Below are 13,984 nucleotides of genomic sequence, written 5' to 3'. Positions count from 1 at the left end.
GCTGATGAATCACTGAGAACATGACTACTTACCTCCAATCAGCTACCAAAGAATTACTTTCACTTTTGAAGAGAAGAGGCCAGAAGATGCGTATTTTAATAACGTTGCAATATTCTCTTAATACGTCAACCGGCTGACTGCACCACACTTCACAGGGATCAACATCTTTAAGAAAACAGTTAGGAACTGGATTATACAATTCAGACATTACAAGTAATCAAAGTCTAACTAAACATTCAAAGCCACCAGCTATTTCCACAGTGCATTCCTATGTACTATTTAACCAGAATGAGATAACTTGAAAACTCTCAATATACCTTGCAACCGGAGTTTTTTTTTTTGTTTGTTTTTAATAAATTGAAGGAGGAGAAGGAATTTATATGGAAGTAAGAACAGAGACCTGCTGGCAGGCTTTCTATTCCTTGCCCAAGGAATGACTTGTGTCCTGAATTGTATTAACATTAATAAACATAACTGAAAAAAAAAAGCCTGCTTCTAATAACAAGCCTAACGAGGGCTGTGAGATGCTCAAAAGATATTATTTTCGAAATAAAATGTGAGCCTCTTCTAGCTGTACCTGTTTAATTAGTTTCTATAATAGAGTCAGAGTAGCATGGCATGTAGCAACATGGCACCAAAAAAAAAAAATCAACCAACTATTTTTATTCTCTAGAGGCCAGTATATACATGATGCATGGCTCTTTCAAAAATATAAACCATGCCCCTTGGAGGCTGTCTGTAAAAGGTGAAGTTCCTTATTAGACTACTGAGGTGGCATCAAGTACTTTCAGAGGAGTACTATCTGAGCATTTGAGTATATGCAAAAACTCATCTTACAGAGCTGCTGGCTACACCTGAGTTTCCTACATATTACAGGTTATCATTTCTATAGCGTATACAGACTTTTATAACTTAGCTTGTTATAAAGCCATCTGCTCTTCTGCAACTGTCAAAAAATTAGAGACTGTAGGCAAAGAGCTTTGTAGTTAAAAAGATCAATTTGAATGTGTCTTTAGACCTGTACAGCTAACGTGTTGATACAATTAAAACACAGGTAACAAACATATACCTTAAATCTTCATTCTTATAACATTAACTGCCTGAACACATCACTGTTATTGACTATTCACACTGTTCTCATGAATGCATAGTAGAAGTATTCTGCATGTTACATAAGCACAAAAAAAAAAAAAAAACACACAATAATTCTTCCAGTGGAAAAGAAGTGAATTAATAATTGAATGATCCAAGCACAACACAGACAGTGCTTTAGGAAGTTATGTAATATTGGTTTAGTTTACATACCTGTTTTAGGTTTATGTGGAGAACGTTGTACAAATACTCCATGACCCTACAGATAAACATATAATTTCTTAACATTGTTTATCTTGCAAATACATTACACCAACTATAAATGATTACTTAACAGTTTCTAAAAATTAAACCAATATAAAATCTTTACATCAGAGGAAGAGAGGATTAGAAGTGATTTTTAAGCTGTCACTAATTCCTTTGCTCAAGGAAAAAGAAATTTGCATATACTTTCGCTTTCAGATCACAGACACAGGGGACCAGTAAAAAAAAAGATACTCCTCGTAAACAAGCAGCCTGATCAAAAATGAAACAGATCTATGAAGCGAAGTATTCGGTAACGAGGAGTCTATTTTCACATGATATGTGCTTCAAGGGGATTTAATTTCCACTGGTTCAAGTCTAGTCCCACAGAGCATCCATTCATGGTTGATACGTTACCTATACTCCTAAAAGCAGCTTCACCCCCAGTGAATCCCACACTAGCAGATTCCAATAAAGATGTAACATGGAAGATGGGGACACCTGGGATATTTACTTCAAAAGTGTTCTGATCCACACTAAAATACTAATGCAGACACATCAACTAAGTTCATTACTAATGAACTAAAAATTAGTTACCTATTATTAACTGTAATTATTTTGTAGTTAACTTTTTGTAGTTAACTAAAATACTAATGCAGACAACATGGACCTAGTCAGGAGAATGATTTCCATGTCCCTAGTTATTCTGAGTGGGAGTCTTTTATAAAATTTTAATAATGCTCATCATCATCTCACTATCCCCGTGTCCAAACTGAGATGGCTGAATTCTTCCTGCTCCCATCTCACCCCCCCAGTCCTATTTCACCAAGAATAAAATACTACTAGTGTTCACCATTCTCCCTCATTTCTGGAATTCTGCCAACTGTTTTCTGGGGGAAAAACAAAGAAACTTAAGGTCTGCAATATGTTGCACTATCAAACGACAAACCCCTTTGTATCAAATCTTTATAATCCACATTTAGCATAGCCAAAAAGCAAACAGCAAAAAGCTATTTTTTACTAGAGTTACCTAACACAATAGTTTGGTTGCATTCCTATAAAATAAATATCTATCTACATATCCATGACCTAAAAAGCATACACACAGATTAATAGTTCTGAATGAAAGCAAAGTTTTTTAATGGTTTAAACTATGTATTAAATCACCCTAGAACAGCATTCTTCTAAAAACCTAGTCATTCAAAATCAAGTAATAGACAGCAAAATAATATTCAAGAATACCTAGGGAAACGCTTCAAGGTAACATACTCTAAGTACAATACTTTAATGGGTTTAAAACATAGTGCTGCATATAAGCCTCTCAAGCTGAAGAATAAATTACTTTGTTCTGTTTTACAGATCTCTACAAAGTCTATTATCTTAACATGCATTGTATGTGTCATTTGATGCATACTATATGCATTGTGTTTATGTACAGCTGTGTTATCATTTCAAAGAAACACACAGCTATCCCTGAATGTGACTGAAAAAGTGTATAGAAACAAACTAAACACCAAACATGTCTTTCATAGTCCTTTATTCTTTCAGTGGCAGATTTCAGAGAAATAGTGGCATGCTGTGCAATGATGACTTAATAACTTGACCTAAGGCGATGATAAAAAAAAAAAAAAATAATCACATGATCTTGCCCAAAGCAGTACTCCTGAACAGCTATACACATAAACTAAGGCTTACCCTTAAAAATAAGTTATTACAATGTGAACAAATGCAACAGACCACAGCACTAACAGAGAGGAAAAAAGATTAACTAGTATTTCAAAATCAGTTCAACTTGAAAGATGACTAAGAAAGTCTCATTCACTCTACAGCATGGATTTTGCTACAACATTAAAAAAATAAAAATACCACAGCCCTCACCCCCATCCCCAACATCCATGATTGACATATCAAGCTCAAGGTAGTATTCCCACTAAAGCAGATTTCAAAAACATGATTTTTAGCACTTGCACAGACAGAATCAGGGGTTTTCTTTCCACAGCACAACACTCATATCACTTTAAAAGATAACACGTATCCTATGCTAACACAACTGTTTAAATATTTTACTCTGTCCATAGCACAAAAAAAGACTTTATTGATATAAACAATTTCCAGTGAAACTCACTACTCTACTGGTAGCAGTCCCTAGTACAGATACAGATTTACTTATAAGAAAGTTACTTGACCTGTACTTTTTATTTCTGCATAGAATAAAGTATCATGTGCCAGCTAGCTTGTATTTGGCAGCAGCAACATTTAGGATAAATAACCCATAACTGAATTCTCCAAGCAGCAGAAAGATTAACTGCCACAATGTTCATCCTCTAAGATTCTTTGAACATAGCAAGAAGCGGAAAATAAGAGTCAAGGAATGCATTCTTGGAAATACTCAAGCAGAAGAATGCTGCAGTTTACGCAATAAAAGCAACAACTAAATAAGCAGAGGCCCTATGGGGCACAAATGACTGGGGGAAAAAAAAACAAACAAAAAAAACACCATATAAGATGAGAAATACAAAGAATGGGTGAACACTATGCAGTTAATTTGCTGTCTTGAACTTACACATACTGTTAGGAATAATTGCTCTGTGGTTAAAGGAGGTGTCACTGTAAGGTATGTCATCCCATATGGGGCCTGGATACACAGCCAAGAGATTGGTAAAGTTTTTTTGATGCAACCTACACACCACTGTCTGGTTTTACATGATTGTATACGCATCCAATAAAAGTTGCCTGACAGAGATATACACTATCTGTGCCCTCACCAGATTTAGGGCTTTTGCAAGGGCGTAGCATATGGTGGTGTAAGATACCAGTTTGAACTCATCAAATTACAGATAAAACCTGGGATTAAATCCCGCTGGAGCATCTCGCACGTTCTCCATCCAGCCCCAAGCCTACTCACCAATTCACAGCACGATTTGTCACCAGCATAAAAAGCCAAGGCTGCAAACTCGGATTCGGATATCGGTTCACCCATGGCGCATGACCCTGGAAGAAAAGGAGTCAGAGAAACAGAGATTGGGGGGAGCCCGGAGGCAAACCACCCGCGTTTTACGGGATTTACAACAACCACGTCACCTTACACCTCCCAGTTTTCCTGGAAGACACGCGTGACTTCTACACGACGTGTGTTTCACGGCGTTTAAGCTGAAAACCGGTTAAAGGGCCTCACCCCAGCAGCCCCCCTTGAGCTGCCTCAGCCGCGCCCAGCCCGGGGTCCCAAGCACGGGTTGACCGTGCGGCCGGAGGGCTGCCCGTGCCGCTTATTACGGGTTGACCGTGCGGCCGGCGGGGCTCCCATCCCCGTCCCTCCCCGCGGAGCCCGGAACCGACGTGTCGCAGCCCGGGCACGGCCCCGCAGCGCCCGTCACCCTCCTCAGGGCGGCCCGGGACGGGCTGCGGGGAAGGAAAGGCGCTCAGGAGCCCAGCAGGGTGCGGGGAAGGGGGAGAAGGGGAGCGCCCACCGCCGCCACCCCCCCAGCGCCCGCCGCTCACCGGCCCCCCGGGAGCCGCGGCTCTGCTCCGGGACCCTCCCCGGCTCCGCCCGGTCCCCACCCGGGCGCATGCGTTCGCCTGCAGCTTGCTCGGGTTGCTCTGAGGGCGCATGTCCGGGGGGGGCTCCACGTCCTTCCTCCTCCTCCTCCTCCTCCTCCTGCTGCTGCTGCTGCTGCCTCCCGTACCGCCCCCCAAGCGGAGAGCCCGGCATGGTGGAGAACTCGCCGGCCCCCCTGCCGGAGCGGGCGATATACGGCTTTGCTCTGTTTCTGGGGTCCTGGTTCGGCTTTAGTGAGTACGCGCTGTGCTTGCGGGGCGAAAGGCGTCCGGCAGGGGAGCCCCGGGGGGCTGGAGTGGTGCTGAGCTGCTGCCTCCCTCCGGGGGCTGTTACACCGCCTGCTGCGGCAATGCCAAGTTGTGTCTGTCCCTCGTAGTGCTGCGGGGCTTGGAAGGTGTCACGGAGTCAAATGATTATGTCAGAAACCCTCTGTGTTCTAATTTTAGGAGCTTTTTTACTTGAGCTACTCGTGTTCTCACTAATCACGGTAGTGAAACCTTCCCCATCCCAAATGCTGAAAAACAAAACAAAACAAAATAAACAAACAAACAAAAACAAAACTAGGCCAGTCATTTCACTGCTGATGTGACAGCTGCTTTAGCATTCACTGGGCGTATCTTACATGCCCATACAGAGCTAAAGCTTGAGAGATGCTTTCAATGCTTCCGTAAATATACTGTAATTGAATAGTAAAACAAGATCCTGCTACAAGTTTTTCTCATCGTAAAGAGGTAAGCAGAAGGGAAAGTGGCTTCTATTTATCCCACAGGAAGCCGCTGCAGTTCCACAGCTTGTGCCACTGTTTGATTACTAACCTATTCCCATTAATTTTTAATAAACCTTACTTATTTATTGGTAGGGATTAAAATTTCTCAGTGTTGTTTTTGTTGATGTGTAAGTGGTTATTAGCATACCATGAGTTGGGAATTATTTCCAGTATTTTTTTCTGAACCGTTCTTCCACACAAGCACTGCAATTCTACCAGCTTTTTTTTTTTTTCTTTTCAGTCAAATGACCCCCTGCATGATCATTTTCTGCTTTAACATTATCTTCATACAGTCTAATTTGGTATTCTTTTACTGAGCTTTTCTTGTAATGCAATTCTAAGCAAGTTCAAGAAATGCTCGTCTATCTATACAGGAAATCAGAAACTAGATGTTAATTCAAATATAAAAGTGGTATCATATAAGCAGCTGCACAATGATTCCCCCATATTGGGCAGGTTTTGTGTGAGAGGCATATTCTACAATGTCTTGGTACAGCTATTTTGACTTTAATTGTGTAAAAGCAAAATATTGTCTTGGTATGTCCCAGTGTGAAAGTATTGATCTAAATCTTAAGAAGGAGGTCTAAAATGGTATCGCTTGGACTGTTACCCCTTTTTAATTCTTTTGTGCAGTACTGTATCTTATTTGGGCATATGTTCCTGAGACTTGGCTCTTCTCACTGGGACTAACATACTGGCCTCAAAAGTAAGTTCAACTTTAAGCTCTTAAGTTCAACCTCAGACTCTTACATTTGGATGCGTGTAATTATTTTCAGACAGGAAACAGTGAAACCATTTTTTAAATAGTGGTCTTAAATTTAATCCATTTTTTCCTGATGATAAAAGACTGTAATCTTTGTGAGGCATTATTTCATGTGGATAAGTAGTTATGTTGAAAATTGTAATGAAACAGATAGTATTTCAATGTTTTATGGTAAATTTGAAATTTTGTTTTCAGGGAGTTTGCCAATGAAAATACAGTAGACTTAAAAAAAAAAAAAAATCCATTAAATGAATCTACTTGATGGTTTATACCCTCACTAGTTACAGTGATTTCTGCAGTCAGTTCTCGTTGGAGAAACCAGGGTTCCTACTCAGCAGTGGTGTTTCTTTTCATGTTTCCAAGTTTGTGCTAGATGCAATAACAATCAATGCATTAAAACTGTTACATTGTTAGATGTTTGTTATTATAAAATGTAAATTTTGAAATCTGTTTCCTCAGGTACTGGGCAGTTGCTTTACCAGCATACCTACTAGTTTCTGTAGGAATTGGTTATATATTACTTTTTGGTATTAACATGATGAGTACCGCTCCACTGAATTCCACAAATACCGTTACAGGTAATATTATTGGTGTGGGTTTTTTTTGGGTGTTTGGTTTTGGTTTGTTTTCAAGATTTTGATACTTAGCTGGTAATTTCTCTCTCTCTCTCTCTATATATATATACATGTGTGTGTGTAGAATCATAGAATCATTTAGGCTGGAAAAGATCTCTAAGATCATCTAGTCCAACCTTTAACCTAGTACTGAACTCCACCACTAAACCATGCTACTAAGTTCTACATCTATACATTTTTTGAAGACCTCCAGGGCTGGTGACTCAGCCTTGTCCCTGGGCAGCCTATTCCAATGCCACACAACTCTTTCAGTAAATAAATTTCTCCTAACATCCAACCTAAACCTCCCCTGGTGCAACTTGAGGGCATTTCCCCTCATCTTATTACTTGGTGCTTGGGAGAAGAGTCAGATCCCCATCTTGGTGTAGCATCCCTTAAGGTAATTGTACAGCATGATAAAGTCTCCCCTGAGCCTCCTTTTCTCAAGGCTTAAACAACCCCAGCTCCTTCAGGCACTCCTCATAAGACTTGCTCTCAAGGCCCTTTACCAGCTTTGTCACCCTTCTTTGGATACGCTCGAGCACCTCAATGTCTTTCTTGTAGTGAGGGGCCCAAAACTGAACACAGTATTCGAGGTGCGGCCTCACCAGAGCCAAGTACAGAAGGACAATCACTTCCCTAGTCTTGCTGGCCACACTGTTCTTGATACAGGCCAGGATGCTGTTGGCCTTCTTGGCCACGTGAGCACACTGCTGGTTCATGTTCAGCAGACCAACACCCCCAGGTCCCTTTCCACTGAGCAGCTTTCCCCCAGCCTGTAGCACTGCATCGGGTTGTTGCACTCAAGTGCAGGATACAGCATTTGGCCTTGTTGAACTTCATACAGTTGGCCTTAGCCCATTGATCCAGCCTATCCAGATCCCTCTTCAGAACCCTCCTACCCTTGAGCAGATCAACACTCGTGCCTAACTTGGTATCATCTCCAAACTTACCAAAGGTGCACTCCATCCCCTCATCCAGATCACTGCTAAAGATACTGAAGAGAAGTTTCCTCAGTACTGAGTCCTGGCCAGTCGCCCCTTGTGACTGGCCTCCGGCTGGATTTAACTCCATTCACCACAAATCTTTGGGCCTGACCACACAGTCTGTTTCTAACCCAACGAAGCGTACACACATCCAAGCCTTGAGCATCCAGCTTCTTTAGTAGAACGCTGTCGGAAATGGTGTCAAAAGCTTTACTGAAGTCTAGGTAGACCATATCCACAGCCTTCCCCTCATCCACTGAGCACATCACCTTGTCAGAGAACATCAGGTTCATCAGGCAGGACCTGTCTTTGATAAACCAATGCTGACTGGACCTGATCACCTGGTTGTCCTGTAAATGCTGCGTGATGGCACTCAAGATAATCTGCTCCATGAAATTCCCTAGCACCATGTCAGACTGACAGGCCTATAGTTTCCCGAATCCTTCTTCCAGCCCTTCTTGTCGATGGGTGTCGCTTTGCTGGCCACCAGTCAACTGGGACCTTCCCCAGTAGCCAGGACTGCTGATAAATGATGGAAAGCAGCTTGGCCAGTTCTTCTGCCAGTTCTCTCAGTACCTGTGGGTGGATCCCATCCAGCCCCATAGACTTGTATATGTCTAAGTGGTTTAGCAGATGGCTAACAGTTTCCTCGTGGATTATGAGGGCTTCACTCTGCTCCCTGTCCCTATTTACCAGCTCAGAGGGCTGGGTACCTGGAGGACTTGCTACTGAAGACTGAGGCAAAGAAGGCAGTAAGTACTTCAGTCTTTTCTTCATCTCTTGGCACTATGTTTTCCCCCACCTCCAAAAAAACTGATGAAGGTTCTCCTTAATCCTCCTTGTTTATATTTATAAAAATATTTTGTATTATCTTTAACAGCAGTAGTCAGATTGAGCTCAAGTTTGCCTTTTGACCCTTCTAATTTTCTCCCTGCACAGCCTCATGACATCTTTGTAGCCCTTCTGAGTAGCCTGCCCCTTGTTCCAAAGCCCATAAACCCTCTTTTTCATCCTGTGTTCTAGCCACAGCTCTCTGTTCAGCCAGGCCGGTCTTCCATGCCAGCTGATCTTTCAGCATGTGGCCTGCTCCTCTGCTAAGAGGGAAAAACTCTTTGCTATTTGATGCAGTGGTCTCCAACTAGTGAAGCATACTCTGTTAGTAAAACAGACAACATTAGAGGAACAGGGCTTGGGCCTATAAAGCTTGACCAGGCATGTTCTTCTCATGCCACCCTTTCACTTGGTGTCAATCCAAGAGCCTGCATAGTTGTATGGCAGGTGAGGTAGGGGACCTACTCAGTTTGAAAAACAGCTACTCTTGTCTCTCTCTCTCTCTTTTTTTTTTTAGAGGGAACTGTTCAAAATGCACCTGCAAACAAGTTTATGCTGTTGTAAGAATGGGTGCTGCATGGTGATAGGAACAAGAAGTCAAGTTAAAGTGAGAGTGAGCAGCATTTCCCAGCAGGAATCCTAATATTAAATGTCCACAGTACAGACTGAGCTATTCACTGTAGGGCTTGTTCATTCTGTTTATCTTCAGGTAGTTTTGGTTTAATGTCATACAGCATTTTAAACCAAGCAAAGTTCTAGGCAAAGATTCCAGCAGAAGGGCAGGATTGATTTCTTCATGGCTTTTTAATATATGTTTATATATATATATGCTAATATATGTTGATGTAAAGTGTTTCTGATTTACCATCTTGTTACACCTCAGCACTCAGTAGCTAATTTTATACAGTGTTGCATTATGTAACATTTCTTCAAAGAAAATGTCTTTAATATATGGGATGTCTTAATTGTTTCCTGTAGATAACTATGCAAAAAAGCAGCAACAGAAGAAATTTCAAGAAGAAGCAATTCCAGCACTGAGAGATATTCCCATCAGTGAAGTAAACAGAATGTTTTTTCTTCCTGAAAAAGGAATCTGCAATAGCAGATAGTTCTTATTAAGACTTGTTTGAATTAGCTGATTAGTTGAAGCATTGCGTAAGTAAAATCAAAACCTTCCCATGGTAAAAGAAACTTCTTTCTGATTTTATAACAGAGCTTTTTGATCTGAGGTTCTAACTAAATTATGTAAACACATTTAATTGAGATGGTTTGGTTTTATTATTATGCATGCAGCATAATAACTTGCATTGATATGAAAATTATGCCACATTAATTTATCTAACTGTTCTTTTGATTTTAAAATAGCATTCTATTACTTGTAGGTTGCTACTTGTGATTTCCTTCTGAGTAAAAGATAATATTTGGACCTAGCTTAATTTTGTTTCTCACTGTGTTTGGGGAGAGCACGTGTTTAACTTATGAAATGCTTGAAGCTTCTTTATATAAGTTAAACTGAAGTGTTTACATTGTAAATGTATGGCTTTCTTATGTAGATATTAGTAAAATATAGTTAATTTTTACTTCCTTAAAGTTAGCGACTTTCCTGTGATTTTATAATATTTGTTCTGGGTCAAGGTATATAGTGGTTGACTTTTCTTTACACAGTTCTTCACTCAACAAACTATTTTATTTTTTTCCCAAATTGGTGGACTTATTAACCATAGAACCACGGAATGGATTAGGTTGGAAGGGACCTTGAAGATCAACCAGTTCCAACCCCCCTGCCATAGGCAGGAACACCGCAACCTAGACCAGGTTGCCCAGGGCCTCATCCAGCCTGGCCTCGAACACCTCCAGGGATGGGGCATCCACAGCTTCTCTGGGCAGCCTGTTGAATCTTGTTAGGTTCACATGGGCCCACTTATCAAGCTTGTCCAGGTCCCTTTGGGTGGCAGCCCTTCCTTAATTAAAATACCAAGATCACCAGAAATAAAGGATCTATGTTAAAAAAATTTTCTGAAACAACTTTTGAAATTACAATTATTGAGCTTTTTTTAAAAAAATGAAAACTAGTTTGAAGGAACCCTCAGGTCCACCTTGTTATAGTCTGGGTTATAACAAAAAGCACAGTAACTTACAGCAATAGTTCAAATATTTCTTAAAAAGTAAATTTTTTTTCATGTATGCTACATTTTAAGTGTTTTGTTGTTTGTGTGTGTTTTACAGGAATGAGTATTTATATCTAATCTTCATGACTGTAAATTAGTAAAATGTTTTTTCCTTGAAAGTTGTAGATTTCTTTGTGGTGTTTTGTTTTTCAGAGTGCTCTCAGTTGCTGTTATTTCCCCCTACCCCATTTTTGCCCTTCAGTTTATCTTAACTTACATGCTCAAACACCTATCTGTAGGGTGAATACAAGGTTTTATGATCAACAGACTTGAAGATGTATTTAGTCTGTTGTTAATTCTCTAGTTATGTTGTAGGCACTGAAGTATTGACTGTAATCTTTTTTCTTTTTTCTTTTTTTTCTCCCATGGAGTTTCTGTCCATGTTCTCTGTTCCTTTTGCTTTATGAGAAAGCAATTTTGTTTTTAATTCTAAATTGACAACTAGTGAAGGCCATGTTTCTGTTATCATTTAATGTAAGGATTAATTTAGTCCCCTGTTAAGGAGTCCCAAATCCCTTCAGGATAAAGAAAAGCTACTGGAAAATGCCCTCAGGCCCTGAAAGCACACAAATTAAAGGATGGTAAACGTTGGACAAAGATTGTATCAGTGATGAATCTGCCATTTCATTTAACTGCTGACCTCACAATTATGGGAAAACCAACAGAGGCACCTAAGTGAATAGGCAAACTGGGGCCATTTGTTTAAGTAAAACTTGCAGGCATGAAACTCAATCTTTGCTTTTCTGTCACTACTGTGTAGCGGTGCTTCAAAGGCACTGTAGTGACCTTTTCTTCAACTCAGGAATAATAATTGACACTTCAGAAGTTGCCTTTGTGATCAAAATAAAACTAGATAACATGGTGTATATGGGCTATCAAATGTATTTTGCTGGGGGATACTTGTATTTTGTTTGGGATTCATCAGTTCATGGTCTTGCCTATGGCTGCAATTAAGCAAAAGATATACAGCTCTGCCGCAAAGAGAGGTTCTGCCTTTTGTAAGCACACAGCAAACGTTAGCTATAGTTATTTAGAGGAGCTTACATAGATTTTGCCTTACATTTTGCCATTCTAAGAAAACCTGAAGTGATTGAAATGTGTTGCTAGTAGTGCCTTTCTTTACAAAACATACCTGTTTAAAGGCTTTGGATATCAGGTGTCCATTATTATCAGACTGAGGCAAAAACTAAGTAAATAAAAGGAAAACCAAAATTTGCCCCCGTTTTCACCCTTCTGACTTACAGATGGCATCTTTTTATAGCACAACTAGTAGAAATTAGTGGAATTTGATTCAGCTTCTGTTTTTTTTCCCTTCAATTTTTAATGTGTTGGAGGCTGATGAGTTTTTACACATCTCACTATAAGCTTCATGTGATAAGACAAGCTCCACCCAAATGGTATTGGAATGAATGTGTATGTAAACATGTAATAAGAAATAACAAATGAGTGCTGTTTCAAACAAAAAGGCTGAATGCTAAATAAAATTATAGAACTATGGTTGCCGAATTTGTGTAATGATGATAAAGATTCCCTCCTTTCCATCTTAGCTATAAACAGAAGGGTAGTAGCAACATGGGTGATGTTTATGATGTTGAAGTTGAGAAATATTGAATTAGAAAATTTGGGAATAGCTTCCCTTTTCGATCATTTCCATGACTTTATCTTGGATAAAGTCTTCTGAGACTTCAAAAAAGACTTGGATAAAGTCTTTTATTGCATTGCGCTGTGTTGAATGCTGTAAGCTTGGAAGCTTTAGCACAAATATTTAACTTACACATATGAAGCAGCAGAAAAACTAAATTCTCTGTGTATTCACATAATTTTATTTTTGTTGTAAGTATGTCATTAATAGAAGTATTTTTTCACTTTGTGATCAACAGGGAGATGTAATAAAAGAGGTAAAAGCCTGGTTATGAAGATCAAATGTACAAGCATATGGAGTAAAATATGCAAATGTTATAAAAGTTAGCACAATTCTGTGTGTGTTAGTGTTTACTGTTCCTACACATAGGATGATTGCAGTAAGAAAAGGAAACAAGAAACATGGCAACTCAAATTTTGTTTCACTTTGTTTCACTTTGTTTGTGAAAGTGATGTAGGAAACAATGCTGTGTGAAGATACTTCTTTAGGCAGTAGTAGAAAGGATTTGGCTTTCTCCTTGTGATATGTAGGTATAGTTTTGCTGTTACCTAAAGCAATCTGAATTGTACAGGCTGTCTTAAAAATCCGAGTATAGTTTTGGGATGCAGTCAACTTGATTTAATGATCTTTAAAATAGATGTTGTGATGGGAGAATGGGCTAAAAGGTGTGTAACAACATTTAGGCAAATAGGCATTGTCTAGGTACCTCTCCAGCATTCAAGTACCAGTGGGACGTGAACTTACCTGTCACTTGCATAATTTTAGACAAACAATGGAAATGGAAAGGTAGCATTTGCTGGAAATGTTACAGTTATTGAACTAGTAACAGAAGTTCTGCAAGATGAGGTCCTGAGCCAACAATTTAATCCGTAAAACAGTACATTTCTAGCCTTGTCTTTGAAGTAGTAAACTCATGATAAACTCATTATTTGGGGATGCTTTGTTATCTTTTTCCTGGAAATGATGGATGATTCTAAGGTCACTGAAAACTTCACAAGGTCAAACTGCAGATGAAGTAACAAACCAGAACTGAAAACTGAAAATTAACTGCAATTGAGAAACAGAGATGCTATAATTAGTTCACTTCTAGTCTTTAGTTAATTGTTAGCAAACTGGTAAGGAATCACAATGCACAATTTATTTAAGTGTGCAAATAAGGTTATGTTGACATTGTAACATGAAGATACATTTGTTTATATGACACACACACACAATGCCAGTGTGTTTGGGAAAGAATAATGTAGCTTTAACTTCCTCTAATAACCATAGCTAAATACATGTATTATCAATCAGGAAAATAATACAGTGATAATACCTTAATTT

The 13,984-nt window shown here is 39.5% G+C and overlaps 2 protein-coding genes across 3 annotated transcripts in view; one reads left to right on the top strand and one right to left on the bottom strand.

Annotated features, from left to right (window-relative positions):
* TTC3 (tetratricopeptide repeat domain 3) overlaps positions 1-4,882 on the bottom strand; it is a 62,346-nt gene extending 57,464 nt beyond the window's left edge. For both annotated transcript variants that reach the window (XM_032186242.1, XM_032186249.1), the window contains exons 1-4: positions 4,834-4,882; positions 4,241-4,326; positions 1,306-1,351; positions 33-165 (exon numbers count right to left, since the gene is read on the bottom strand). In XM_032186242.1, coding sequence (XP_032042133.1) covers positions 33-165; positions 1,306-1,351; positions 4,241-4,315 — 254 coding nt within the window. In that variant the 5' untranslated portion in view covers positions 4,316-4,326; positions 4,834-4,882. The remainder of the gene's footprint in view (positions 1-32; positions 166-1,305; positions 1,352-4,240; positions 4,327-4,833) is intronic.
* Positions 4,883-5,017: 135 nt separating this feature from the next.
* On the top strand, positions 5,018-10,640 carry PIGP (phosphatidylinositol glycan anchor biosynthesis class P). Its single transcript, XM_032195226.1, has 4 exons — positions 5,018-5,124; positions 6,291-6,363; positions 6,880-6,998; positions 9,830-10,640. Exons 1-4 carry the CDS (start codon positions 5,043-5,045, stop codon positions 9,958-9,960), a joined length of 405 nt encoding a protein of 134 aa, XP_032051117.1. The 5' UTR covers positions 5,018-5,042; the 3' UTR covers positions 9,961-10,640.
* The last annotated feature ends 3,344 nt before the right edge of the window (positions 10,641-13,984 follow it).

Source organism: Aythya fuligula, chromosome 1, assembly GCF_009819795.1.
Source record: "Aythya fuligula isolate bAytFul2 chromosome 1, bAytFul2.pri, whole genome shotgun sequence".
NCBI classification, from domain to species: Eukaryota; Metazoa; Chordata; class Aves; order Anseriformes; family Anatidae; genus Aythya; species Aythya fuligula.
The sequence above is the reverse complement of the archived record's forward strand: the minus strand, read 5'-3'. Positions and strand labels throughout refer to the sequence as shown.

Bases quoted from the DNA above. Each gene is read 5' to 3' on its own strand.
- PIGP (XM_032195226.1), top strand. From the start codon at position 5,043: ATGGTGGAGAACTCGCCGGCCCCCCTGCCGGAGCGGGCGATATACGGC. The intron at 5,125-6,290 runs GTGAGTACGCGC...TCTTTTGTGCAG, and splicing joins GGGGTCCTGGTTCGGCTTTA to TACTGTATCTTATTTGGGCA. The intron at 6,364-6,879 runs GTAAGTTCAACT...CTGTTTCCTCAG, and splicing joins CTAACATACTGGCCTCAAAA to GTACTGGGCAGTTGCTTTAC.